Below are 27,479 nucleotides of genomic sequence, written 5' to 3'. Positions count from 1 at the left end.
CAGGCTGTGCAGGGATAGGCTGTCCAGGGCCTGTAAGCAAACACCTGGTTATGGCAAGGAGAGGTCCAAGAGGGAGGTGCAGGTTCAATGTCACTTTGGCCCTGGGCCTGTCTACATTTTGGTGCCGGTGGCTGCTTCCCTGATTGCTCTCATCACAGGTCCTCTCTACTGGGCCGGGCTGGTGCCCAAATGTCATTTTCCACCCTCCTGAGGGTCCTGAGCTTTGAGATGGTGACTGGGCCACTAATGAACCTCTAGCCACAAAGTCACACTGGATTCTGTGCCCACTTAGGAGGGGTACAGGCACTGTATGTTTGTGTCCTGGCTTCTAGAAGGCTGTCTGTCACAGAGTCACAGCTGCATGACAAGGCCACAGGAATACAGCCAAGGGGACACAACCCTGAGGAGGTCATATCTAGGGACACATCCACAGGGTTGGGGTGGGTTCTTGTAGTCAATCTCACGTCCTTCCTTCTGGACTTAGCAAAATACTCCCTGGGGTCCTGGGTATCCTCAGAAGGTTCTCCTTGTGGGGGGTTAAGGGGGGTAGGAGAAGAGTAAATGAAACAAGATGGGATTGGGAGGGAGACAAACCATAAGTGACTCTTAATCTCACAAAACAAACTGAGGGTTGCTGGGGGGAGGGGGGTTGGAAGGGGGGGGTGGGGTTATGGACATTGGGGAGGGTATGTGCTATGGTGAGTGCTGTGAAGTGCGTAAACCTGGCAATTCACAGACCTGTACCCCTGGGGATAAAAATATATGTTTATAAAAAATTTAAAAAAATTTAAAAAAAAAAAGAAGGTTCTCCTTGGAAAATTGGATGTGCCTGTCACATACATGTGTGTTTCTAAAGCTCCTGCTGCCTGGACCTCTGAGATTTCTGCACACCCCTATGCCCACTCCTTTTCCCTCACCCCTCACTACTGCTCCTCTGGGAAGGGCCTCTTCTTCTGGCCTGTTCCTTCCATACTTGCCAGAAAACCCAGTCTCCGCACCCAGCTCAGCCAGTCTCCCCTGTTGGCTTGAGGAGCCTAGGGTGCAGGGTAGTGGGGTGTCTCAGGAGAGCTGGCCTCTGCCACAGGCATTGCACACCATGCCAAGTGCAAGGACCCAGAGCGGACCTGCTCATGATTCCTGAGGTCGCTGTGTGGACTTCTTCATGCCCCCAACCAGTACCAGGGGGCCTCTAATGTGTAGAGGCCTGGGACAGGCATGGGAATCTACTGCTCTCCTGGAGAGTCAAGCCAGCAACGATCTCCATCTAGAGGCTCAGCCAGGAGACCTTGGTAGCATAGAAAGGACACTGGTATCAGTCAGGGCCAGGCTCTTAGACGGGCCAATGGCACAGGATATAATGCATAGCTATTATCAAAGTGTGGCAGGGACCCATGGGCAGATGTCATGGGTGTGTGACCTGCATAGTCACATAAGACCCTGAGCTCAGAAGGGTCCTGCACTTGGTTTAATGCTCTGCTGTCACTGTTTTGAAATTCTTCATGATTTTTGAATAAGGACCCCTTATTTTCATTTCATATTGAGCCTTGCAGATTATGTAACTGGTCCTGGGGCTTCAATAGGGATAGACAGATGCCCAAAGATGGCCTTATGGGGGACAGAGGAAGGGATGGTCTTAGCCTGGCAAAGAGGTGGTGGAGGTGTGTTCGGGGCTGGGGGAAGAGTGTCTGAGGGACAGAGGAGAGAGTGTGGGCTGTACAGGATTGAAGCTGGGCATGAGCTAGGGATGCAGGAGAGCCCATCCTTCTAGCTATTGAGAGGATGAAGTGAGTTGATGCCTTCAGGGCATTTAACAGTGCCTAGAGCTTAATAGGGGCTGTGTACCTGTTGACAATTATCATCATCATCATCTTATTATTATCATTATTATTAGTAGTAGTAGTATCACTGAGGTTAGAGAGATCAGTTGAGGCAAGTTCATGAAAGCCATGGAAGCCCTCTTATCCTGGGAGCCCTGGGGAGCCATGGAAAGCTTTAGGCAGGAGAGGGCTGGTCAGCCCTAGGTTTAGGAAGGACCCCGCTGTGGGGGAGGGTGAAGAATGGGTAGGAGGAGGAAAATCACTGAGGGTGCTCTTATGGCCACACAGCAAGGGATGATTACATCTTGACCTCAGTGGTGGCAGAGGGATAAAGGGTAATAGATGGGATTGGGAGACTGGTGAGGACAAGGCCCATATTTCTGGGCCAACAGGAGTCAAAGGGCCAGACAGACACAAATCCTACCTGTTGAATGCAGGACCAGCTGCCTGGAGATGTATGAGTTTTCTCCTCTAGGAACATGCAAGAAAAGGTAGAGGGCCACTTGCCCAGGATGCTACAGGCGTGCCTGGGACACTGGGACAGAGGGTTGTGGTCCAGCTCTGATGGGCAGACTTTCTGTATTGGGGCTTTAAATTACTTGGCCCCGATATTTACATCTGGAACCAGAGGTAACTTAGTAGGCCTGGTCTATAGATGGGATGCTACCAGCGTGCTATCTAAGGGCCCCAAGACTCTCTCACATGCCCTTACGGGCCCACCCACCAAATACACACTCCACCTGGCATCGTCCACCACCCTCGCCTTCTGCTGGGTGCCCCTGCTGCCCATAGACGTTTGGCTGAAGTCATCATGGGATTGTAGTTCTCAGACCGGATGTCTGGCTGGGAGCCCAAGGAACGCTCAGATCCTGCTTCCAGGGAGGTCCCCAGTTAGTGAAATGCACAGACACTGACAAAAAGGAAATTAATATGCAACTTGGTTCTGGGACACTCTCAGAAAAGCCTGCACTACCCTTTGACGTCACCGGGTGACAAGCCTTCTTTGGGATTAAAGAACTGTGACCACTGATCCTGAGGAAGCCACATAAGGCTTTATGTGGCCTTCCAGATGATAAAACATATTGCAACCAGGGCTGAATTCCTGTGGGAAATCCCCCCTTCCGCCCCAGCATTTGTGGCTTGCTGTGAACTGTTTTGATGAGAGAGCAAAGGGGGACTCACCTCTGGGGGTCCCAGATGAGCTAAGAGAGTTGTGACCTGCCTCAAGCAAGTCAGAGAGTTCTGCTGAGCCCCCTGTTTCTATCTGAGGAGGGGCCATGAAAACGTCCCCTCTGTCCTTTGAAGTCACCACGAGCTGTGCCCACAGAGCTAGACCATGCTGAGTTTCACCACTGCAGAGTCCTGCATTGCCTGGGCAAAGAAATCCCACCACCAGCAGAAGGCAGGAAGCAGAAACGAGCCATATCTATAAACTGCTTAGCACAGCCTTGGGCAGAGAAGGAAAGAACAGTAAAAAACCTTTGATCTTGGTCTCTTGATTTCTGGAAAGTTCCATCTCACTGTGATTCAAAGAGTCAAGAAGGGATGGCATCTGTAACTTTGGCAGGATCTACAATACATGTTATCATTATCTAAGCTAATGATCAATTCCATAACGTGGACCTCTGGCAAACTGGGCAGAGTCCAAGGCTCAGGCTCTAGGTCTAGGGGGCCTCCCCCATGCCTGTGCCCGGCGCTGAATGGAAGGGGTGAGTGAGTACAGCGGATGTGGTCAGAAGAGCAGGGACACCCAGAAGGCCGCTCTACTCAGGGTGCATGATCACATGATGAAGTTCAAGTACGGTTTCAAGTTCATAGCAAAATTGAAAGGAAGCTACAGAGATTTCCCACATATCCCCTGCCCCATCATCAACATGCATAGCCTTCCCCATCACCACCATCCTTCAGAGCGAGACATTTGTTACAATCAGTGAACCTCTATTGGCACATCATCATTCCCCAAAGTCCATGGTTCACAGTAAGGTTCACTCTAGGTGTGGTACATTCTGTGGGTTTGGGCAAACGTGTAATGACATGTATCCACCATCATAGTATCATACAGAGTATTTTTCCTTTCCTCTTTGCTTTGCCTATTCATTCCTCCTTCCTCTAATCTCCTGCCAACCACTGACTTTTGCCATCTCCAAGGTTTTGCCTTCTTCAGAACGTCATATCCTTGGAATCATACAGTATATAGACTTTTCAAATCAGCTTCTTTCACTTAGTAATACGCATTTAAGTTACCTCCACATCTTTTCATGGTTTGATAGCTTATTTCTATTTTAGTGCTGAATAATATTCCACTGTCTGGGTATACCACAGTTTATCTATCCATTCACCTACTGAAGGATATCTTGGTTGTGTCCAAAATTTGACAATTTATGAGTAAAGCTACTATAAAAATCCATGTTCAGGGGTTTATGTGGTCGTACATTTTCAACTCCTTTTGGTAAGTACCAAGGAGAATGATTGCTGGATCATATAGTAAGAGTATGTTTAATTTTGTTAAGAAACCACCAAACTATCTCCAAAGTGGTTGTACCATCTTGTGTTCCCACCAGCAATGAATGAAAGTTCCTATTCCACAAACTCACTGGCATTTGGTGTTGTCCGTGTTCCGGGTTTGGGTCATTCTAATAGGTGTGTAGTGGTATCTCAAGGTTGTTTTAATTTGCATTTCTCTGAGGACGTAGGATGTGGAGCATTTTCTCAAATGCTTATTTGCAATTTGCATATCTTCTTGGTGAGTTGTATGTTGAGCTCTTTGGGCTATTTTTTAAGCTTGTTGTTTTAAGAGTTCTTTGTATAGTTTTGATAATAGTCCTTTATTACATGTATCTTTGGCAAATATTTTTTTTCCCAGTCTGTAGCTTGTCTTCTCATTCCCTTGACATTGTCTTTGCAGAGCAGAAGTTTTTAATTTTAATGAACTGTGGTCTACCAATGACTTCTTTCATTCTGTCCTTGTTGTTGGTGTATCAAAAACAATCATCTCCATACATAAGGCCATGTAGGTTTTCTCTCAAGTTATCTTTTAGGAGTTTTATAGGTTTTTCTTAGTATAGTTTTTCATTTTACATTTAGATCTGTGATCCATTTTGAGTTAATTTTTGTGAAGGGTGTAAGATCTGGGTCTATATTTTTAAACAATATGGATGTCCAGTTGTTCCAACACCATTTGTTGAAAAGACTATCTTTGCTCTATTGGGCCTTCACTCCCTTGTCAAAGATCAGTTGGCTATATTTATGGGTGTCTATTTCGGGCCTTCTGTTCTGTTCCATTGATCTATTTGTCTATTCTTTTACCAATACCACACTGTCTTGATTACTATAGTTTTATAATAAATCTTGAGATTGGATAGTGTCAGTCCTCCACTTTATTCTTCTTTTTCAATATTGTGTTGGCTATTCTGGGTCTTTGCCTCTCCATGTAAATTTAAGACTCAGTTTGTCCATATCCACAGAATAACTTGCTAAGATTTTGGTTGGGATTGCATTGGATCTATAGATCAAGTTGGAAAGAATCAACATATTGACAACACTGAGTCTTCCTGTACATGAACATGGAATAGCTCTCCATTTATTTAGTTTTTCTTTGATTTCACTCATCCAACTTTTGTAGTTTCCTTCATGCAGATCTTGTACATATATTTTTTTAGATTTATATTTAAGTATTTCATTTTACGGGGTGTTAATATAAATGGTATATATTTTTTTAATTTCAAATTCCACTTGTTTATTGTTGGTACATAGGAAAAGGATTAACTTTAGTATATTAATCTTGTCCTGCAAATTTTTACAATCACTTATTATTTCTGGGAGTTTTTTTTTTTTTCATAGATAATCATGTCATCAGTAAACAAAGACAGTTTTATTTCTTCCCTCCTACTCTGAATACTTTTTATTTCCTTTCCTTGTTTTTTTTTTTTCTTTTGAGATATTATTTACTAATTTGAGAGAGAGCATAAATGAGGGGGAGGGACAGTAGGAGAAACAGAGAGCCTGATGCAGGGCTTGATCCTAGGACCCTGAGATCATGGCCTGAGCAGATGCTTAACTGACTGAGCCACCCAAGCACACACTTCCTTTTCTTATCTTATTGCATTGGCTGGGAGAGATCATGTCTATTTTTTTTTTTAAGAGTTTATTTATTTATTTGACAGACAGAGATCACAAGTAGGCAGATAGGCAGGCAGAGAGAGAGAGGAGGAAGCAGGCTCCACACAGAGCAGAGAGTCCGATGTGGGGCTCGATCCCAGGACCTGGGATCATGACCCGAGCCAAAGGCAGAGGCTTTAACGTACTGAGCCACCCAGGTGCCCCAATTGTGTCTATTTTTAATGCCACTGTATCTCTTGCACCCAGCACCATGCCAGGCATACAGTAGATGCTCACTAAATATTTAAGGGAAAAAAAGGAATCATTTGGTCACTCAGGAGGAGAAAGCCTAAGAGGAGAGTGTGTGGCACGTGTGTGCACATGTACATGTATGTGCATATGTGTGGTATGCATGTGCTTATGACAGTGCATGTGTGTACATATGCTTATGCATGTATGTGGTGTGTGTGTGTGTGTGTGTGTATGAAAGATCATCTAAGAGTGACGCTGACCACTAGTAAATTCAACTCAGTCGCTGTTCTAGAATCAGACTCATTTGGAGTAGCAGTCCTTCCTCATGGAGAGAAATGAAGAGGGACTGGAGTGAGGCAGCACCTTTCTCTGTCTCCTGCTTTTTGTCCTCCCAAGACCAAAGCTCCTCATGACCTGTGAGGCATTTGGGGAGAAGATACCTTGGGACTCTCCAGAGGAGAGAAACACATCTTCCTACTTGGGGTCCAGTGTCTAACCAGGTTTTGTTACATTTCTGTCCATGCTTGCTTGCATCACTGCTGCTCACCACAGAGTTCAGACATATCCCAGGGACAACTGGGTTCAAATCCCAACTCTCCTATTTATTAGTTGTTTGATAGTAAATATACTTTTTCCCTCTGAGTAAGGGAAAATATTATTACAAATGCCGTTGTGATGATTAAATGAGATCATGCAAGTAACCTGCTGTGGCGTCTGGCATAATCTTCCTCTCGTGGCCACCCATGATCGCCACCTCCTGGTATTTATACCCTCGCGTGGTTGCCTCCCACACCGGATAGAGCTGACCTCTGTGCCAATAGAATATGGTGGAAATGATGGAGTGTGATTTCTAAGGCTCCATCATAAAAGACATCGAAACTTCCATCTTCCACTCTCTTGCATCACTTGGTCCAGGTATAGCCACCTACCATGTGTTGAGGAGCCCCACAGAGCGGTTCAAGTGGCGAGGAACTGAGGTCTCAGCAGTCAGCATCAACTTGCCAGCCACGGGAGTGAGCCAACTTGGACGTTGTTCATCTAGCCCCAGTTAAGCCTTCAGATAAGTGCCTCCCTGTGTGACATCTCGATTATAACTTCACGGGATAAGTGCCTCCCTGTGTGACATCTCGATTATAACTTCACTAAGCTATAACCACTTAGCTAAACTGTTCCTGAATCTTGACCCAGAGAAACGGTAGGTAATAAATTATCATTGTTTTAAGCCATTAAATTTTGGGACAATTTGTTACGCCGCAGGGATAACACATATGTGTGTGGCACAGCGCCCAACATAGTATGTGCTGAACAAATGATAGCAGGTGTTATTACCAATCACTCCTCTTCCTTGTAACGACGTTCAGCTCACTCTGCCCATTTCTTTCTTCCCTTAGGTGTGGCCTATTCTAGCTAATGCGATGGAGGGCTGCTCCCATCAGCTTGCCAGCTCTGCCTGAATCCTTCTTTGACTTGAAGAGGCTCCCCACCACCACCATCCATAGCCATTTCCATCTTATTTCCTGCTTTGATAATGTCTCCAACATGAGGACTATTTAAAAAAAATGCATAGGCCTCCTTGAATGTCTATATAGGAAAGTAAAGACTCCTAAGATTTGGAGAAACCTCATGTCTTCCCCTCCCTCTCACTTTGATCTGATCTTTCCCTTTTGGGCTCCTGAACCTCATCTAATCATCTGTCATTCTCAACATGACACCTTAGAGCACGTCATTCTGGTTTTGACAAATCTCTTACCAGCAAGTACCGGTTTCCTCCCAATCGGGCTCTTGAGCAAGTGGAATCTGAAACTAGTCCCTTCTGAATGCTTATAACAGGGAACATTAAGGAGCAAGACACTCTGCAGCAGCGCCCCCCCCATCTTACCTCAGATCCAGTTCCTACTGCCTTGCTGTCCCATCAGGCTAGAAATCAGCCCCTGTCAGCAGTTATCTCATGCCTTGGAGACAGAGTCACCTAGAACCAGTGCTGTTATCTCTGGACACAGGGTTGCCTATGCAATTTACGGTGCCCAGTTCAAAATGAAAATGTGGGGCTTCTTCCTTGGAAATTATTAAGAATTTCAAGATGGGTGGCTCAGTTGGTTAAGTGGCTACTTTCTGCTCAGGTCATGATTCCAGGGTCCTGGGATCGAGCCCCGCGTCAGGCTCCCTGCTCAGCAGAGAGCCTGCTTCTCTCTCTCCCTTTGCCTGCTTCTCTGCTTACTTGTGCTCTCTCTCTGTCAAATAAATAAATAAAATCTTAAAAAAAAAAAGAATTTCAAGATGGTACTACAATGAGCTATCACCTCACACCTGTCACAATGGCTAAAATCTGCACCACAAGAAACAATAAATGTTGGCAAGGATGTGGAGAAAAAGGAACCCTGGTGCACTATTGGTGGGAATGCAAACTGGTGCAGCCACCGTGGAAAACAGTAGCGATGATCCTCAAAAAATTAGAAACAGAACGACCCTATGATCCAGCAATACTACTATTTACCCAGAGAATATGAAAACACTAATTTGAAAAGATATACGCACCCTTATGTTTGGCGCAGCATTATTTACTATAGCCAAGATATAGAAGCAACCCCTGTGTCCATCAGTAGGTAAATGAATAAAGATGTGATACATATAATGGCATATTATTCATCCATAAAAAAAGAATGAAATCTTGCCTTCTGCCATTTGCAACAACATGGCTGGGTCTAGAGAGGATAATGCTAAGTGAAACAAGTCAGTCAGAGAAAGACGAATACCATATTTTACTCACATGTGGAATTTAAGAAGCAAAACAAACAAAATGAAAAAAGAGACAAACCAGAAACCAGATTCTTAACTACAGAGAACAAACTGATGGTTACCAGAGGGGAGAGGGGTGGGGGATGGGTGGACTAGGTGATGGGGATTAAGAGTACGCTCACCATGACAAGCACGGAGTGACGTATAGAATTGTAGAATCACTACACTGTAGGCCTGAAACTAATGTGGCACTGTATGTGTACTGTATTGGAATTAAAATTTAAATAACTTGAGATTGTTCTAGGAAAGAAAAAAAAAAGAATTGCAAGATGGTGACAGCAGAGCCAAGCATGGGCCCCTTCTGCATGCAGGGTTCTCTGTGATCACAGGGTCCCTGTGAAGGGGCCCTGCTGGCACCCGTCCCTGTGCCTTAGAATGTCCCAGTGCCCCTGTTTGCTTCTCTTCTGTTCTTTATTTGCGCTTCCCAGTTTACATCCTCTTCTTTTCTGAAGAACTGGTAAGGACTCCTGGCTTGGCCTCCCATTAATGTTTTCAGGGATATTAGGTTTCCCTCCACACTGGTCTGGGAGATCCTGTGTCTTGTTCTGGCACCATCTTGTCCTTCTCTTGCCATGGCTGGACTGATTTTAGGGACTTGAGCCACAGGGGGCTTGACTGCAAATCAGTACCCTCTTCCCTTCCACCTTTTCACTGGTGTTTCTCACACTGGGCCAGCCAACATCTCAGCCTCACCTTCTGTGGCTCCTTCCACGTGCTGAGCAGCATACACACTGGACTTCCCTCTGATCTTGAGGTATTTCAGACCCTGACAAAACTATAAACATTTTTTTTTTTTTAAGTAGGCTCCAGGCCCACTGTGAGCTTTGAACTCACAACCCTGAGATCAAGAGTTGCCTGCTCTACTGACTGAGCCAACCAGGCCCCTGATGGTTATGAACGTTTGAAAACTGTGTCAGAGACAATGCCTTGGATTTACCTACTAACATCATTTCCCATACCTCTTCGCCCAAGAAGACTACATTTCCCAGAGGCCTTTGCATCTGGGCAAGCCCATGTGACTGGATATGGCCAATGGGATGTGGGAGGAAGTGAAATACGGTAAAGGAGTACGCTCCTAGGTCTCACCCCTAAAATTTCCAGGAGAGCCTTTACCCGTACTCCATTCCCTCCCCTGCCTGTTCATGAATCAAGGGTGACTTGAATCCACAAGATGGTGGAACTAAAGATGGAAGCAGTCCATGAATGACTTTGCACAAGCAAGAAACAAACTGTACCTTGTCCTCCCTTCATGTTTTTGTTTTTTTTTTAAGATTTTATTTATTTATTTGAGAGAAAGAGTGAGAGCATGAGAGGGGAGAAGGTCAGAGGGAGAAGCAGACTCCCCATGGAGCTGGGATCATGACCTGAGCCAAAGGCAGTAGCTTAACCAACTGAGCCACCAAGGTACCCTTGTTCTCCCTTCAGACTGAGGGCCTAGGAAACATACTGGGAAGATCAGCTTTCTACCCATATTCCCAGTCCGGTTCTTACTACTTGCTCCATTTTTTCCAGGAAGCTCCATGAAGTCATGGAAAGGATGCTGACTGTGGAGTCAAAGTCAGTGTCATCTTGGGCATGAATTCCCCTGTGGGCCACAGTTCCCTCATTGGAAAGGTGGAGGGGGCCGATCCTCTCAGTTTCCCTAGTCTCTCATCATGGGAGTCTGACAACTGCCCACTCACTCTCTCTGTCTACACCAGAGGGGAGCCCTGACCATAATCTTTATACTGAGCCATCACAGGTTAGCTCCTTTGAGCTGGGCACTGCTTCTGGAAGTCTGAAAAGTGATCATTGTCATTTGTGTTTGTGGACACAAATGGACAGGATGGGTGGATGTGACTTTGAAGTTATAAAGCCTGGAGTTTCCGTCCCAGCTTTGCTTCCACTCACAAGCTTGATGACCTTGGGCAAAGGACACATTTTACGAAGAAGAGAATCTATTCAGCTGGGATTAAATGATGTCAGTGACAGACTTTATTTCTCTGAGACTTAATTTTCTCATCTGTAAAATGTGAATATGACCATACCCACTCCACGAGGTTGTTGGGAAGATCACATGAAATAATGAAACAATATGCTGTGTGTAAAGTTTAGCAGGGGGCCTGATCCTTAGGCTTAATTTAATAAATGCTCATCACTGATGTGAATTCAACAAATGCTAACCTGGTGGTGGCCCTCCCTCCTCCAGGCTCTGTGTGCACACTCACCACCAGGGGTCTCGCCCTGTGGAATGCTGTGGTTGCTCACAACCCTTCACCTAGAGCTGGAGCTAGGGGCTTTCTGGGGGTGGGTCCCTAGTGCCTAATTCAGAGTTTTAAAGATGTAGCCAGTCCTTTCCAGAGAGCATTTCAAGGCCTCAAAGGCCCATCAAACACAAAGTTATAGTAGAAGCCCACATCAGCCACCCCCCCAAACCTGCTGCAGACCCATTGGCAGAAGATCAGACACCCCAATTGCTGAGGGTTAATTACTGCCTTGGCGCCCATCTGCTCAGGGAGAACTTGCAAGAGTCTTTCTTTTTTCTCTTTCCAAAGGCATAAACATTTGTACTGCAAGTAGCCCAGGGGGGTTGGGGGTGTTTATTTTGTACTTAACAAAGAGAAGGACTTTTTGGCTTGGGGGCCGAGCGTCCTGCTGACCGGGAGGGGGTGTTGGGGGGAGGCCTTGGGAGGCCCCCTGCCCCAGCAGGTGTCTCTGGGCTTCACTCCCGCCTGATGTAATTGGTTCCTTTTATAAGCGGGGTGGAGGGGGGGGATGCTTTTAAATAAAGATCTTCCTGTTGTGGGTTCTGTGGGGTCAAGGCCCAGAGGACTCCCCTTCTGGCACAGTCAGCAAATCGCAGATCTTCTAGGTGTCACGGTAAGAGTGAGAGTCCGGGCTGATGACCAGGACGGTTGCGTGGAAGTCGCGGTTCAGGGCCGACCTTCTTCGGCAGCTCTCCGGTCTTACCACGGGGCGGCGCTGGCGAGCAAGGCTGCGCTGGGCAGGCTCCCGTCGGGAAAGCGCGGACGGGCGCCTCCCGCTACCCTCTGGCGATCTGGGCCCGGGGGCTCAGCCTGACTGTTTGCCCACCTGGGGCCAGGAGGGAAATAGGAGTACATCCAAATTCAGTATTTGTTCCTGACCTGAAGCAACAGATAAGGAAATCCACTCCAGGCATGAAGCCAGCAGAGAAGAGTATTTTCACCCCCATTGATACGTCCCTGAGAAGGTGAAGGTCAGATACTTTTATAAAACAGGGCCACCTGTTGAATGGATTGGGGAAAAACTAGCTCCTTAAAGAAAACAAGTCAGGGGGCACCTGGGTGGCTCAGTGGGTTAAAGCCTCTGCCTTCGGCTCAGGTCATGATCCTAGGGTCCTGGAATCGAGCCCCACATCGGGCTCTCTGCTGGGCGGGGAGCCTGCTTCCCTTCCTCTCTCTCTGCCTACTTGTGATCTCTCTCTCTCTGTGTCAAATAAATAAACAAAATTAAAAAAAAAAAAAGAAAACAAGTCAGGAATTATTTTCTGAAGAGAAAACTGGCTTACTTGGGGGGCATTGTGTGTTTGGAGTTTGATAAAGGGCGTTCTCAACTCCTAAGGCAGGGTGCATCCCAAGTGCTCTTGGTGGTCTCCTTGAGATACGCCGTGAGAACCACATGATTTAGCTCCCATCTGCAGGATCAGGACTACAAGCCAGGTCCTTGACCTGTCAGCTCCTTGCCAGACCTTTGTGGGTAGGAGGGCCATCACCCGTAATCATTAGAATGCCGGTGGCAGAGCTGAATATTTTACCTGTATTATTTTATGACCGCTTCATAAAACCCTACGAAAAAACAGTCATACCTATTTTACAGATGAGTAAACTGAGGTTAGAAAAGTAAAGTAACTTGCATGAGGTGTGGGAACTTGTGACCGCAGAGCCCAAATGGAACCCACTGGGTCTGGAGCTCATGGTCTCAGTGTTCGTCCAGCGAGGAATCGAGGTTTCCAAAGTGAAGCCAGGTCTCTTGGCCAAGGTTACCTACACAAGCTGTGGCATCAAGCTCATGTCCTTTTCCCACTCTGCTGCTGCCATCTTCCTCAGCCCCAGCCTCGGGTGCCTGTCACCCCCACATGCCCCAGCATGTGTTTCTGGAACAGAGAGTTCCAAAGCCTTGGGCCCAGCTTGCAAATAACTGAGGCTAGAGTGGAGAAATAGTGATGAGGACCAGGGAAAGAAGGCTGCCCTTGGCAGTCAGTCTCCCTGAGCCCGACAGTCAGCTGGGAACGCAGGGAGACAGAGAAAGTTAAACAAATTCTGTTTCCCCCTTTGCTAAGAAATTTGGATGTTAAATCCCAGCCAAGCAAGGTGGCAGGCAGAAGGGCTGGCCTTGCCCGCCTCACAGGATGGAGAAGAAAGGCAATCCGTAAGAGACCAGGGCTCCCTGCGTGGGAAGGGGAAGTGATTTTAGCCAAGCTTTTGGCTGCGAGTCCGGCTGATGGTTCCAACTCACGGGTATTAGCAAAGGAGAACAAGGAATTGCGGGGGGTGGCAAATTGGTTATAATTAAGAGAACCTGGGAGGCGCAAAACAACGTGAGAGCCACCAGCTGCCCTGGGTCTGAGGCCTCCTTCGCTGGAGGAGCAGCTCAGGAAACCAGCCTTTGTCCCCTGCGGTGCAGAGCATTCAAACAGAGACCTGGGCGGAAGAGCCCCTCTCTTAGGCTGCCAGGGCGCAGAGCGCGGCCATGCACGAGGGCCCCCCTTTTTGCTCCACCAGCCACTTTCCCTTCCCTTTCTCCACAATTTAAACTCAGCCGTCTCAGGCAAGCTAGTAGTTTGGGGATGGGTTCAAGGCCCGCCTCTTGTGCTTCTTCAAGGAGCTATCTGGCCTCCCTGAGCCTCCGTGGCCGCACGTGACAAAGGTGGGTAATAACAGTGCCTAATCCGTGCAGTTGTGAGCATGAAATCAGATGCATGGAAAGGGCTCAGCAGAGCACAGGGGGCAGCAAACTACCGCCTGTGGTCTCGCCACCTGTTTTGTAGGGCCCCCAAGGTAAGACTGGCTTTTATGTTTTTTAATTTGGGGGGAAAATTAAAAGAGTATTTGGTGATACGTGAAAGTGTCACCGATTCAAGTTTCGTGTCCATAAATTAGGTCTCATCAGAACTCAAGGTTACTTCCTGGTGGGCCTTGGTGACCTTTCCCCACTCTTCCACCGATCCCCCACCCATCTCAGGATTGTGTGGACGGCTCCAGGCTGGGCCGTGATGGGATCCTTAAGGATCCCAGTAGAAGGACTGGGCTTCTAGCAAGCAGATGCCTCCCCACAGGTGCATGCAGAGTTGAGCAGTTGTGTCAGAGAGCAGAGACGCTGTGGCCTGCAAAGCCTAAAGTAGCAGATTACTACTTCTACTAGTAGATTACTTCGCAGAAAAAGTTCCTGGACACTTAGAGATCAGGAAGGCGTATCCATGGTTGTTATTATTACTCTGGTTCTGTCCTCTTTTGGCCTAATTTTATTTTTTTTTAAAGATTTTATTTATTTATTTGACAGATCACAAGTAGGCAGAACAGCAGGCAGAGAGAGAGGTGGAAGCAGGCTCCCTGCTGAGCAGAGAGCCCGATGCGGGGCTCGATCCCAGGACCCTGATCAAGACCTGAGCCGAAGGCAGAGGCTCTAACTCACTGAGCCACCCAGGCGCCCCTCTAAGTTTAGTTTTTGGATAACTTTGCTTATGGCTTCATGGAGAAATTCTGAACCTAAAGTTCATGGAAGGGTTTCGTGGGGAGGCGGCAGGGGGTCGGGGGTGGTGGTCCCTGGAATCTCCAGAATTTCTATGCAGATTATTTTGTAGGTGTGAGTCTTTGGGGGGAGGGGGTTTGGTAACATTCATCTGATTCTCAAGGGGGTCTGTGTCCTCAAACAGGTAAGGAAGTGTAGGTCTGATGCCTTCCCTGCTCCAGACAAATCGATCTGTACCATCCCTGGGCTGTCCGGAGGAGACACTCACAATGGAGAGATCCTCCGGGGCCGTGGGGCCTCCCTCAGAGCGCATGCCCCTGCCTGGGTGGAAGAGGTGTGCAGGGCCACCGGGAGTAAGGTGGCCTGGCTTTGGAGCCAGCAGACGCGGGCCGAGTCCTGGCTCTGCCGTCCACTGCGCCAAGCCCCTCTGGTTCACAGGTGGGGTTGTCCCAAAGATGAATTCCATCTTGTGTGCTGAGTGCTAGGCACAGTGTCTGGCTATTATTATGGTGATCATCGCTGTCATGATTATTCTTATCCTTGCACATTGAAAAGCTCTTTCCTCATCTCACCCCAGGCCTATCAAAGAATTGTCCCATATTGGGCCAAATAGGTTGGAAAGCCCCTTGAGTGCTCTTGATCCGACTTTATGTTTGGTGCTGGCAGCTAAGGCATGTTCATTAGACATATTCACACCAGCAGCGTGCAAGGTAGCAGGCCCCTTATTAAGTTTTTAAAAGTTCGGTGGCCTCATTTGAATGGGGACAATGGTAAACATTCCTGAGAGTGAAATTCATGAAATCTGAAGTTTCTCAGTTGCAAAAGCCTTGGCTGTTTCAGTCCTTTCTGATCTCCCCTGAGGAGTTACTCTGGACACGAAGCTTGGATCTGCTTTTGCCCTAAAATGCTTCTCTGTGAAGCCCTTCCCTGGCCCAGGAGTCTGCCGCTAGCAGGTTGATTCCGGAGCCCAGTGACTGCCTCTGGGAGGAGGACAGCCGGCGTCCTTGCTGCCTGCCGGGCTGTCCTGGAGAAGGGCTGTCCTGGACACGGGCTGGTCCTCGGCCAGCCCAGCCCGGTGCCGCCTGCCCCTAGTTGCCAGGCAGAGTTCCATTCTGCTGGGGCCTGGTAGCTCCAGACGACAGCTGGAGACCAGAAATGAAGACTTCCAGCTACAAGCAAATGTTGCTGCTTCTTGAGGTTGAAATATTCTATCCCCAAAGTGTCCCTTTCAGCCAAGCACAAACAATCCCCCGTGGGGACCCGACCCCGCCATGGAGGAACAAAAGCTTCCCAGTTCTGAGTCCCAGAGACTGTCTGCAGTTTCAGGCACACACAGCCCAGTGGGGAGAGGAGACCATCATGTGACTTCCAAGCCGGGAGACAAGGTCACTCTTGTCCAGCCCTTTGCGTCTCTGCAGGAAGAAGAGCCTTTGATCGTCTGACAAAGGAGGAGGGAGAGGCCGCCCTGGTGCCGGCTCTCGGTGGGCGGGTTGTCCAACGTCAGCGTCTCTCAGGTTTGGAAGAACGACGGGATGAGGTCCCGGTCGCTTATGCCCAAAGCCCACTCGGATGGTCCTGCTTTAGGCAGGACAGCGGCACACTCCAGCTGCCTCCATTTTTCTGGTGCAGGCTGATCTGTCTCTAAGAAATTCACCAGCAAGGCCACCCCATTTGTTTGCCACCCGCCATCAACAATATTTTCCTTCAGGAAAGAGCTTCCAGAAACAGAAAGAACATAAACACTCAAGTGAAGCTGGCCTTTCTGGAGCCCTCGGACTGTGACAGCCGCGGCCGTGTCCCGGCTGGCTGTTGGCGGTGCAGTGCAGGCCCACCCCAGCCGGGAGAGAGGATGGCGGGAAAGGAGGGCTCAGGCTCCATGTCATCCTTCTGGAGAAGGATCTGGAATACCTGCTGTGCCGTGCCTTGTATCCTCTACCCTTCTCTGTCCTGAGTGATAGACTTTGCACCCGAATAACCAGTATGTCCCTACGGCAAAGGAGGCAGCCAGTGGAACTTGCACAGCTGTCTGTGGGCAGTTCACTTCCCAAAAGAGGAGGTGACTACTGACCCCACTTCTCAGATTAAAATGGCTGTCAAACTTCAGTGAGCACTGGCATCGTTCAGGAAGCTTCCCGGGGATTCTGACTCAGCGGGGCTGGGGTGGGGGCCCAGGAACCTGCATTTTGGACAAGCGCATTAGGGATTCTAAGGCAAGTGTTCCGGGCAGGTTTTGAGAGACGCGGCCGTTCTTTTGTTGGACCGGCCTGCGCCTCCTCTTCTCTTAGCCCTGCTGGGGCAGAGAACTTACCTGGCGAATCACCTGAGAATTTGGAATTGGGGCTCACAGAACCAGCAGTATGTGTGTGCCTGCACCAGATGGGTTGGAAGCTTGGCCTCTGGGGCTGCCCCCTCTTCTGCCCACCCCCCAGCCCCCCACCCCAGGACCTGCCCAGGCTCCTCCTCACCTGCCTGTGTCCTGAGATACTGTGTTCTGGAATGGCCTCAGACACATCCCAGGATGTTGACTGTGCCCACATTTCCATGGACTGTGCTCCTTGGGCCTGACCCTCCGTGGGTCTCACGCTGCCTCAGTGTCCCACAGGGCCCTCACTCGACTTAGTCCAGACAGAACTCAGCATGTTTTCTCTCACACCTGGAACCATGTGCAATCTTTACCTTGAAAACTGAACCTTCTCTCCTCCCCTCAGCCCCCAGGTAAGAAACTCCCCCAACCTCCATTCTGGAATAACAAAGAACAGTTGCCCTTTTCTGACAACAGACTACAGGTAACCCATCCCAGTTCTACGAGGTACATATTGCAAGTGTCCCCAGCTGACAGATGAGGAAGGAGGCACACAGGGTGGGGTCACCTGCCTGAGGCCATGTGGTAAGTGCTGTGCTGTCTCTCACTCGGGGCCTCGCCTCCCTCCACAGCCAGGCCCTCTGCATCCCTCGCTGGACCTGTGTAGCTCCCGATTCGCCTCCTCCCCCGGCTCGACCTTACCCCACTCCAACTGTTTTTCCTAACTCAAGTAGGAAATCATTCTAAACTGGGAATCTGATGTCACTCCTCTGCCAAACCCTTCAAAGGCTGCCTGTTTTACACTCCCGGGCCTCGGCGGATGGATGGTGGGAGCTGAGTCCCAGCCGGCCGGCTCCGGGTCTGTGCCCTCAGCTGCGGCCCCGGCTCCCCTCGGAGCCTGTCTCCCCAACGGCAGGACAGGGGTGACGGGAGCCCTCAGTTGATTGTTAGGGTGTGTGCCGCGCCTGGCAGGAGCCTGCAGCTCACAGGTGGGGCTGCCAGCAGTGCTGCTGACGAGGAGGGGTGGGGAGGAACGGGTGCCCCGAGAGGCAGGAAGAAATCCACGTGGGATCGTGCTGACAGAAGCATTTACATACATCCCTCACCGAATCCTCAGAACCTTTTTGAGGCACAGACACGATGCCGTTTTACAGGAGGGGAAGCTGAGGCCGAGAAGTGGACTGACCCACTCAAGGTCAATTCAGACCTAGGTCTTTCCGAGCACAAAGGGCCTTCCTCTTGCCATGACCCGCCCCTGGTTCCGAGGTGTTCACTTGGAATTTCAACTCCTCCGACCTGACCTGCTTGAAGATCCACCATGGGTCAAAGCTATGAGGAGACCTGAGGAAAGCTGGGACACTAACAGGAAAAACCGCGCAAACAGTGAGGCCTGGACATTTCGCAAAGATTTCAGAAGAGTGCTCGGTCGGCCAGCACGCAACACCCCCCATCGTCGCGGGGTCCTGGGAGCACCCCTACAAAAACGACATGCTAGGGCCTGTCGCTGTTTCTACAACAGTGAGAATATTTATTTTCTCCAGACAGTAAAAATAACATTTTTCTCTCTTTTGTAAAAGTTAAGTACCATTACATTCCATTTTCTTAAATAACAAAATCCTAAAAATATATATTAAATTGTGTACAGTGCGTCACACTTCATCTTATATTTTAAAATACATGATGTTTCTATTTTATTCTCAAAGTTGCATATTAAGAGCATATTTACAAATAAAGCCTTGTCATCCAAAGTCAAGATCCCTGCGGGCAGGTGAGTCTGGATGTGGCAGGTCTTGACGCTGCGTGGACCCCAAGACGGCAGCTGTGCAGGAAGAGAAAGGGTCCCCCACTATGTGCTCCTGAAGACACATCCTTTCTGATGCAGATTTACCTCGGACCTTCCTCCTTACCCCACTTCTGCCTTGTTGAGTATATTCGACTTGGCAACACAGAAGCCTGTGAGATGGGCTCCCCTGGGGTCTGCAGGCAGAGGGGTGAGGCCCCATCATCACCCCTGAGCTGTCCCACCAGTCGGAGGCAGCTGCAGCTGGAAGGTTTGAGAAATACCCCGTGCCAGGGCTGCTAGGCTGAGAGACCCGGCCAGGAGGTAGAACAGTGAGGAAGGTAAACAAAGCCACCAGAGGAAACAATCAAAAGGTTAAAAGTTCTCAAGGTAGTAACAAAAGCAGACATCGAACATCAAACAGGAGATCCAAAACCCAAGAGGGTGGCAGTTGCCTGGGCTATGGGGTGGGGAGCTGGCCGGCCTCGGTTCAAGCCCCGGGGTGGCCTCATCAGACAAGGGAGACAGCATCTCAGAGGCTGTCCACTGCTAAGTGCTCATGAAGGTAAGTGCCCAGGACACCCAGGGCTTGGTGATGGCCACTGTGCCCGCTGGCGTGTCAGGATGGCCGGGTGGCAAGGTCAGGCCAGCTCCTGCCTTGGGCTGGCAATGGGGCGAGTGGGTGGGGCCGTATGGGCTTGGCCTGAGGGCCAGAACAGCTGTACTCGCTAGTGCTTTGATCTTTGTGGGTTTCTGGCTGATTGGAGTCTTGAGCCAGAGCCCACACTTCAGAAGTTACAGCAGCCCGGTCACCTCGCTCACACCCATAGAGAGGCCTTGACCCTGTCCTCACAAGGGAGGGAGACATGGCTACACCTTCTCTGTTCTGCAAGTGACTGGGTGCTCGGGGAAGAACACGGGGTGCCATGCACCTTCCAGAGGGGCCAAAGACACTGTGAAACGCAGCTAAGACCACGGTCCCAGCCGGCTGCAGGCATTTACCATAGAGGCAACAACATCAGCTGCTGCAGCCCTCCCTTCCCTGGTGGCACAGGCTGAGAAGGCAAGGGCCTAGATTCTGCAGAGAAGGGGTAAGGAGGGCACCCAGGCCCAGAGGCATCACTTTCCACAGCCTTGGTTCCCTCCATCACTCAGGGTGAAGGCCTTGGGCAGGATGCATTCAAAGTGGCAGGCCACAGTTGTCCCCAGAGTCCCTCCCCTTCTTCTTTCCTAATCTATGTGATCCATGATATCCTTTCAGGCTTTCCAACCTCTCCAAACCTCACTTCTCTCTAAAGTAGTTTCTTAAAAGACCAAGTGTGGGCCTCCTATGGCGCTCCCGGGAGGACACCTCACCTTCTCTGGGACAATGTATCCCTCAGATGTTTACTTAGCCACAGGGCACCCTCTGGGGGGTGTCAGTGACAGGTTCTGAGCAACTCGGAGGCCAAGGTGTCTGTGGGGGTTGGGCCTGGGACAATTTATGGCCTCTCCCCCAGGTCTGTCCTGAGGCCAGTTTGGTTTCCTGGGGCTGCTCCCTGGACAGTAAGTTGATCCTGGTGGCAGTGGGCTGTGCCAGGGCCAGCAGTAAGGAGGGCACTGCGGCGTCACCAGCACTTCCGGGTCTCAGAACGGGTTGCTCCAGCTGCAGACTCAGACGAGACCCTGCCTGTGTGAGGTGGGCTGGGGGGGGGGGTGGTGGCACAGGATGCCCCAAAGGCCAATGGCCACAGGAAGCCCTAAGTGGCTGAACAACTGCTCCTGGGCCAGGCGACCCCCTCCCGGGGCTAAATTCCATATTCCCTTTGTGCTGTGAATGGATCTATTCAGGGCACAGGCCCTTTGTGACTGCACGCACCTGACACTTGGTTCAGAGGAGATTCCGCAACAGCCGGGAATAGCGTGAAGGGGAGACAGCACATGTCAGCGTATTTCCAGTCGTGTGGGACAGGCCTCTGTATGCAGACCCGCGGCCCGTGGACAGCTGCTCCGGGGTAATCACCCTTTCCAGATCAAAGCGTGAAGACGGCACCCAGCGGCTCTGAGCCCGCAGCAGGCCTCCCACGGTGGCTCGGGCAGCGCCCCTGCCCTCCCATGGACACGCTGTCCCATTGCCCCTCTCTTGTGCCCCTCTGCCTGCCAGCTCCCAGCATCTCCCCTGGTTGCCGCATGTCACCTCTCATGGGAGACCCCTCCCCGCTGGCCCCACATGGTCCTCTGTGTTTCCGGGAGCAGCCAGGTGCACACAGGTCTCCAGCATGGCAGAACCCCAGAGAAAGCCGCAGCAGGCAGTAGCTGAGGGATCTGGGGGAGGCAGGCAAAGTGCTCTAAGGCGGAAACCTGTGGTTTCCAAGGCCCAAGTGCCCAGGTGCCTCTGGGAGAGTCGTGCTCTGACGAAGGCCCAGGACTGGCCTTCGAGGCCCCGGCGGCTCTTCTCAGCGGCTGTTGACAAATCCTATTTTGGCTGATGGGGACTTCTAAATGGGGGACAGCTCTTCCTCCCGACCAGCAGCCACTGCAGCTGCAGCTCTCCATCTTGGGAGGCCTAAACTCGGGGGTCTCCAGTTCCCGAAACCTCACTCTCTGCCCTCATGCCACTCTCTGAGACTCTCTTCCCCATCTGAAGGGCAGGGCAGTGTGGGGCTAGGGAAAAGGGCCCTCCCCCTCCCCACTGAGCTATTCCAGACCACATTGGGTCCCCATTGACAAAGGGGAGGAGGGGACCACAGAGAGCACAGGCCGCGGGATGGTTTGTCATCTTTTAAAATAAGTGATGCCTGCAGGAGAGACTGCTGACACCTGTGTCCCACTTAATGCTGCCTCATGGCTAAGCCACAACCTTTATACTCCCTGTTCTGAACGGGGAGTTGGAGAATCATGGAGAGACAGGCCCAGCTCAGGTTCCATACGACCATGAGCTGCGCAGGGGCAAGGCCGGGCAACCCCATATAATAAGGAGTCACTGAGCCTATAGAAGCTTTCAGGAAAGTCTGTTGTGTGGCTTGCTCTGCGATCAACAAACTTTGAAAAGAAGCCCATGTGTGGCAGGGTGCAGGCTTGATATGTTGGGGGGTCAATTCCCACGCTCTCCCAGGTTAGAGGAGGCCCACCCTCATCCAGCACCCAGAGAGCAAAGCCCCAGAGTCAGCACAGAGTATGGGCCCTCTTTATGCTTTCGGGTGCTAATGCCCAGGAATCTAGGACCAGGCCGACCCCCAAGAGAACCTCAGAATCCTCCCATAAAGACCAGGAGAAAGTGATCTGTGTGGACAAAATAGAAAATAAGCGAGCAAGACTCAGCATATACTATAACTACCCACCACCCTACAGTCATCTAAAAGGTACCTGAGCCCAGTGCCAGACACAACTATCTCTGCATTCTCAGCCCCTGTCCCGACACCCCCATTCTAGATGAGAGAGAGAGAGAGAAGCACAGGGAGGGCCTAGACCCTGGACTTTGGGTCTCTCTCTCCTAAGTGCAGCGATGAAGCAGGGGGAGTCCAGGCTAGGCCTGCTCTGCAGCAGGACGTCCCTTCCCAGCCCGTAGGACGGCGCTCTTGCAGAGGCTGCCAGAGGCTGAGGGAGAAGCAGGGAGAGTCGGTCTGAGGAAACCACGGGTCCCCAGTGGCCTTGAGCTCAGAGGGACCTCGTGTCCTGGGCACGGAGTGGGCAGCTTTTAGTCACTCACAAGAGGATTACGGTCATCTTGTTGACTCTGACCCTTGAGCTTCTTCTTAAAGATGGAAATCGAAGTAGAGGGTTTATAAAAAATGCTCCAGATTTCCCCCGACGTCCCTGGTTGATGACAATCCCTAAGGTCCCCTGAGGCAGGAACACGATGGGATCTGTCAAGCAAAAACAACTTAGTATTTCAAGTAGGGTACAACAAAGATCTCCCAACAACCTTCCGTCTCCCGAGATACCTGTTCCTACGACACGGGGCATTCAGTGAGGCGAAGCCTCCGGAAAGGCCTAATAGAGGCTCCTGGAGGTCTGAAGGGCTATCGTGGGAATGAAATGTGTCTGTGGGAGGGAAGTGCCGCGGCACAGATTCCAGCTTTAGTATAACAAAGAACTTTCTTGCTGGAAGAGTTATTCAAATCTTCAAGGGGCTGGCCTAGAGATGATGAGTTTTCAAATCCCCTGCCCCCTTTTTTTAAATAGAAGAACTTTCTTCAAATGACATGTACCTGGAAGTCCTCCTGATTAAAGCAAGATAGAGCCAAAGTGTCTCTGCTTGAAGCAGGTCCTGCCTTACTGCCAACATGTGTCCCAGCTCCCCCATGTCACCCCCCACCCCCTCCAGGGCTGCCTGGCAGGGAAGCTGCTGAGGGACTCCAGTGTCACAGGGGCGTCAGACATGCGCTGTGGGGCCCTGGTGGGCGGTGAGGTGCTGGGCCCCACAGACAGCCTCCTGCTCTCTTGCTGCATCTGAGAGGCTCCCCAGATGGTGTGACTTTTGACTTCAATAGACAGATATACATATGAAGCTCAGGCATGAGCTCAGGAATCATTAAAAAAGACCCTGTTTCCACTGAAAAATGCAAAGTGCAGTGTAGAAGGGCCTACAAGGGCAGCCTTCACAAAGCAAAGGAGGAGCAGGCATTTCACATATGAAAAGTTCTGTGGCAGAGGGCAAGTGAGAAGGTCAGGAAAAAGGTATATTTATAAGACAGCAACGTTCAGGAAAGGCCTTGAAATACAGAAAGCCCGTCTATCAATTATATAGCCCAGTAAAACTGGGAGGAGGGGCAAAAGGAGTGGAGAGAGGCTGGACTGGGAGCCATAGGAAAGACAGTGTCGGGGTCGCGAAAAAAATCACAGCTCTTCTCTGGAAGGTCAGGAACACCAGGAGCACAGACAACTGCTTCCGCTCCTGGGAGGCAGAACTGTTCCACCTGAGCAGCAAAGCAGGAAGGGAAGGGAATATCTGTTTTCCCGCATCAGTCAGAATTGGAGGATGAAGCTTCCTCGTTGTTCATGCATAATTGTTAAGCAATCGCTACTAAAATGTTAGGATTCTCTTCCTAAGAATGTGTCCCAGTTTCTAGAAGGCATTGGGAAATAGCCATGGTAGTGTCTCAGCAATCTGTTCTGACATGACGATCCCTTTAAGGGGACAGCACAAGTCAAAAAATGGAAACTGTTGCTTTTAATGCCCAGACTGTTTCAATCCTCCTTGAAATCCTATCCTGTGAGCCAGGAGAAAACGCAGACCTCGGTGAGATTTGTCCAGTTGCACATTTCACTGTACGGAGAATGAGGAATGCGTCCTGCCTTGTGCTGCCCAGAACTAAGGGCTTTGGCATCACGTTCTGATACTACAGTCGTACCCACACGAGCGAAGTGCAGTGAGAGAGGAGTTCTGAGCCTTCCCCTCGTGGCACCGGGCAGCTTTCATACTCACTTGAATGTGACGTGCAGAAGTATCTTTGCTACGACGGCTGTGACCGTAAGGATGAGGAGAGTTGCCAGGCCGTACACTGTCCATCCTGCAAGCACAGAAGACAGGACCTATCTGAGCTCCGTTCTCAGAAGGAGGTCTGTAGGAAGCCCCGAGTGACCACTGGAAGCTCAGAAACGCAGGTGTGGCTAAAGAGCCCCCTGCAGGTGGGGGCCGCCACCAAATGCAGCTGAGAGCTGGGTGGGCAAGGAGCCCAGGCCTTCTGACCTCCTCGCCTTGCTCTAGAGCTCCCTCCTGGAGAGGAGCAGGCAGTGTGGTCCAAAGTGCATTCAACTTGGGAGGTGAGAGGGGCGATATATACTATGTCTTTACCAGTGGAATCACTGTGCGGTCACAGATGAGTTACATAAACTCTCTGGGCCTCAGCTTCCTCATCTGTGAAATCCTACCAGGATAAAGAAACAAGCAACACAGAGCAAGCACTGGAGGGACTCTCCTTCCTGACCTAAGCGGGTCCTGCAGGGGAAAACCCTCGGCTGGATCTTCCCCGGCACAAAAGAGAAAACGGAAGTATGTAGCCCACCAAGTTAGCCAGCTTCAATCAGACATCTCATCTCTCTCCCGTATGACTTTTCTTCTAGCTCTTGTCACTGTCTGACCTGTTGTTTTGCTTCTTGTCTGTCTCCTCCCACTTACAAGCCACGGGAGGGAAGGGGTATTGTTTGTTTGGTTCATTCTACAGTCCGGTGCCTACGACAGCACCTGACACCACTGAAGTGCTCACATGTATTCTGAATGAAGGAATGAAGGAATGAAGGAATGAATGAGCTCTTGTACCTGCCGGTGAATTGAAGGAGCTGCAACTCGCTCTAGAAAGACATCCCCAGAGTGGGAAAACCCTGGCTTAGCTGATTAATCACAACTTACAAAAGGCATACGTGCTGGATCTTTGGACATGAGCACCTTCTCCTAAGGACTAAGGAATCAAGCTAGTGAGAAAATGTCCCTCAACGGCCGGGACAGTCACAGAGCCAGTATCCACAACCTGCCTGGGAAGAGAGCTCCTTCTCTAACTGCCAAGAGCACTGCCCTCGAGCCCTGTGGCTTCCACCCCCTTTGTTGGAGTCTGGGAACTGCTACCTGGGATGGTCTGGGGTGGGTGGCTGGGGCTGGTGGTGATGACGTAGAGGACTTTAGAGGACCGGGCTGCGCTGACGCTGAGGTTGGCCTGCTCCGTGATCACCTCGGCCAGCGTCTGGTTGGCAGTGGGCCTCTCCTGTGGCGCCTCTTCTTTGACGGCTGGAAGATCAAAGAAATTAAGACGGGGGAGAGCTGATGCTGACAACGGAGAAGTTCAGAGGAGGTGGCACTGGCTAGGAAGAGAAGGCATTTTTTCTGATTCGTTTCTGTGTGTAGTTCTCTCCACTGACCCCACTGGCGTCAAAGCAGAACCTGTCAGGCTCTGGCCCAGAAAGCCCCAGAAGGCAGGACCTGTCAACTTCTAACCATTTGACTGGTCTCTTCCAGGACACCTGAGCCTGCATTCTTGTTTTCCTTGTGCCTTTTCAGTTACGGTGCCCTCTGCCCAGAATGCCTCCTTCTTTCCTATCTACTGACCTAAATCCTACCTGTTCTCAAGACTGTCCCTCCCACCTGCAGGAAGGCCTCCTCCCTCTGACTTCCTGTAGCACAGGCTGACTGAGCTCTTCCCAAGGCCCTCAGCATCCGGGACAAAGACCAGGTCTCAGACGCCCCTGCTTCTCATGTGCTGGCAGAGAGCTGTGCCGGGCATGTGTTGAGCACACCAGAGGGCAGAGAGCGGGGCTCCACCTTACGAGGGGTGTTTTTTGTTGTTGTTGTTTTTAAGGTATATTGGGTTTTTTTTGTTGTTTGTTTTCTTCTTTAAAGTTTATTTTTTTAAGGTAAACTCTACACCTCACATGCAGCTCTAACTTATGGCCCCGATATGAAGGGCCTCATGCTGTTCCAACTGAGCACGCAGGTGTCCCTGAGGAGGGTCCAGAGAAAGATGGAGAACTAGTCTTTTGGGATTCGCTGGGATGTCGAGAGGCAGAAGGATCGACCAAATGACCTTTCTAAAGCCTTCTAATTCTATCAGTCTCAGCTCTTCCTTTCAGTTCTTCTTTCAACCCTGCCATGAAAACTGTCCTCAGAACAACTAACACAGCGAAACTGAGAGGTGTTGTTCTTTTCTGTTAATGTATGCAAGTCTTGAAACGGGAGGTGGGAAGATCTGCAAGCTGAGCCTGTAGCCCCTGCCTCGCAGCCCCATCAAGACCTGCCCTGGCGCCCGCGGGTCACCACAGGGTGCCGGTGGAGCCCGAGGTGCAGCCTGGAGGGCCCTCAAGGAGGCTGGGAAAGGTTACCTTGGTATAAGACAGCAAATCCCTGGGCCTGATTGATGCGATCAGAGAAGAAGTACAAAATGACAAAATCCAGAGAGACGTTAAAGGACAGAGGTGGGCGGTTCCTCCCATTGAAACGGACCAGGACGCGGTGGGTGTAGCCATCCAGCAGCTCCACCATGTCAGCAGAATCCCTGATGTCAAACAAGGTGAAGCTGAAGCGTATGTGAGAGGCTCCCGGCACCCGGATGGTCCAGTAGCAGACCCTGCCTGTGGCGTAGGTGTCGGGAAAGTCAGGGGAATATACCACGGAGGTCGTAGCCGAGTAGTTCCCTCCGCAGGCGCCAACGAGAGCTGTGGGAGACAAAAGGACACCGGCCCTTAGCTTGGGGCACAGCCACACGGCTCACTTTCCAACCTGCTACGAACAAAACTCTTCCTAACGGACATGATCCAGTTTGGTATGTTTTTCGTCTACAAAACCAGACTGTCTTATGTTTCAGGATCAAATCACAGAATGAATAGCTTAAACCCTCAACAAATGACTGTGGAGGCTTTTTTTTTTTTTTTTTTGCCCAGGAGACCTTAGAATTAGCACACAGCACAGTGGCTGTGCTGTGGGGGCAGACTCTCCTCTGAGCTGGGAGCCTGACATGGGGCTCCCTACGTGGGGGCCGGGCTGGAGTCAGAAAAGTCTGGTTTGGAACCGTCTGGGCTCTGTGACCCCAGGGGCTGCACCTCACTTCCAGAACTCTTGCCTCTCTCAGTTGGGAGGATGGAGAGGCCGCCACCTGTTCCTGTATCACACAGACGCGTGAGGACAGATGAGATGAAGCACATGTAAACACGGGGGCCTCTTTGCAGGGAGACACTTGATGAGGTGAAGTCATAAGAAAGAGAAGGGCTTTCCAGCTGCTCGGGCATCCCCAATACCTGGGGTGCAGTGCTCACGCGA

At 50.4% G+C, this 27,479-nt stretch overlaps 1 protein-coding gene across 2 annotated transcripts in view; it reads right to left on the bottom strand.

Annotated features, from left to right (window-relative positions):
• Positions 1 to 20,563: 20,563 nt before the first annotated feature.
• KREMEN1 (kringle containing transmembrane protein 1) overlaps positions 20,564 to 27,479 on the bottom strand; it is a 63,726-nt gene continuing 56,810 nt past the window's right edge. Inside the window, exons 6-9 of one of the 2 annotated variants that reach the window (XM_032883304.1) lie at positions 26,546 to 26,878; positions 25,296 to 25,457; positions 24,162 to 24,246; positions 20,564 to 22,599 (exon numbers count right to left, since the gene is read on the bottom strand). In XM_032883304.1, the coding sequence (XP_032739195.1) occupies positions 22,431 to 22,599; positions 24,162 to 24,246; positions 25,296 to 25,457; positions 26,546 to 26,878 (749 nt within the window). In that variant the 3' untranslated portion in view covers positions 20,564 to 22,430. The remainder of the gene's footprint in view (positions 22,600 to 24,161; positions 24,247 to 25,295; positions 25,458 to 26,545; positions 26,879 to 27,479) is intronic. The other variant, XM_032883305.1, reaches the window with a different exon arrangement.

Source organism: Lontra canadensis, unplaced genomic scaffold (assembly GCF_010015895.1).
Source record: "Lontra canadensis isolate GAN:19392208 unplaced genomic scaffold, GSC_riverotter_1.0 scaffold87, whole genome shotgun sequence".
Classification (NCBI taxonomy): domain Eukaryota; kingdom Metazoa; phylum Chordata; class Mammalia; order Carnivora; family Mustelidae; genus Lontra; species Lontra canadensis.
The sequence above is the reverse complement of the archived record's forward strand: the minus strand, read 5'-3'. Positions and strand labels throughout refer to the sequence as shown.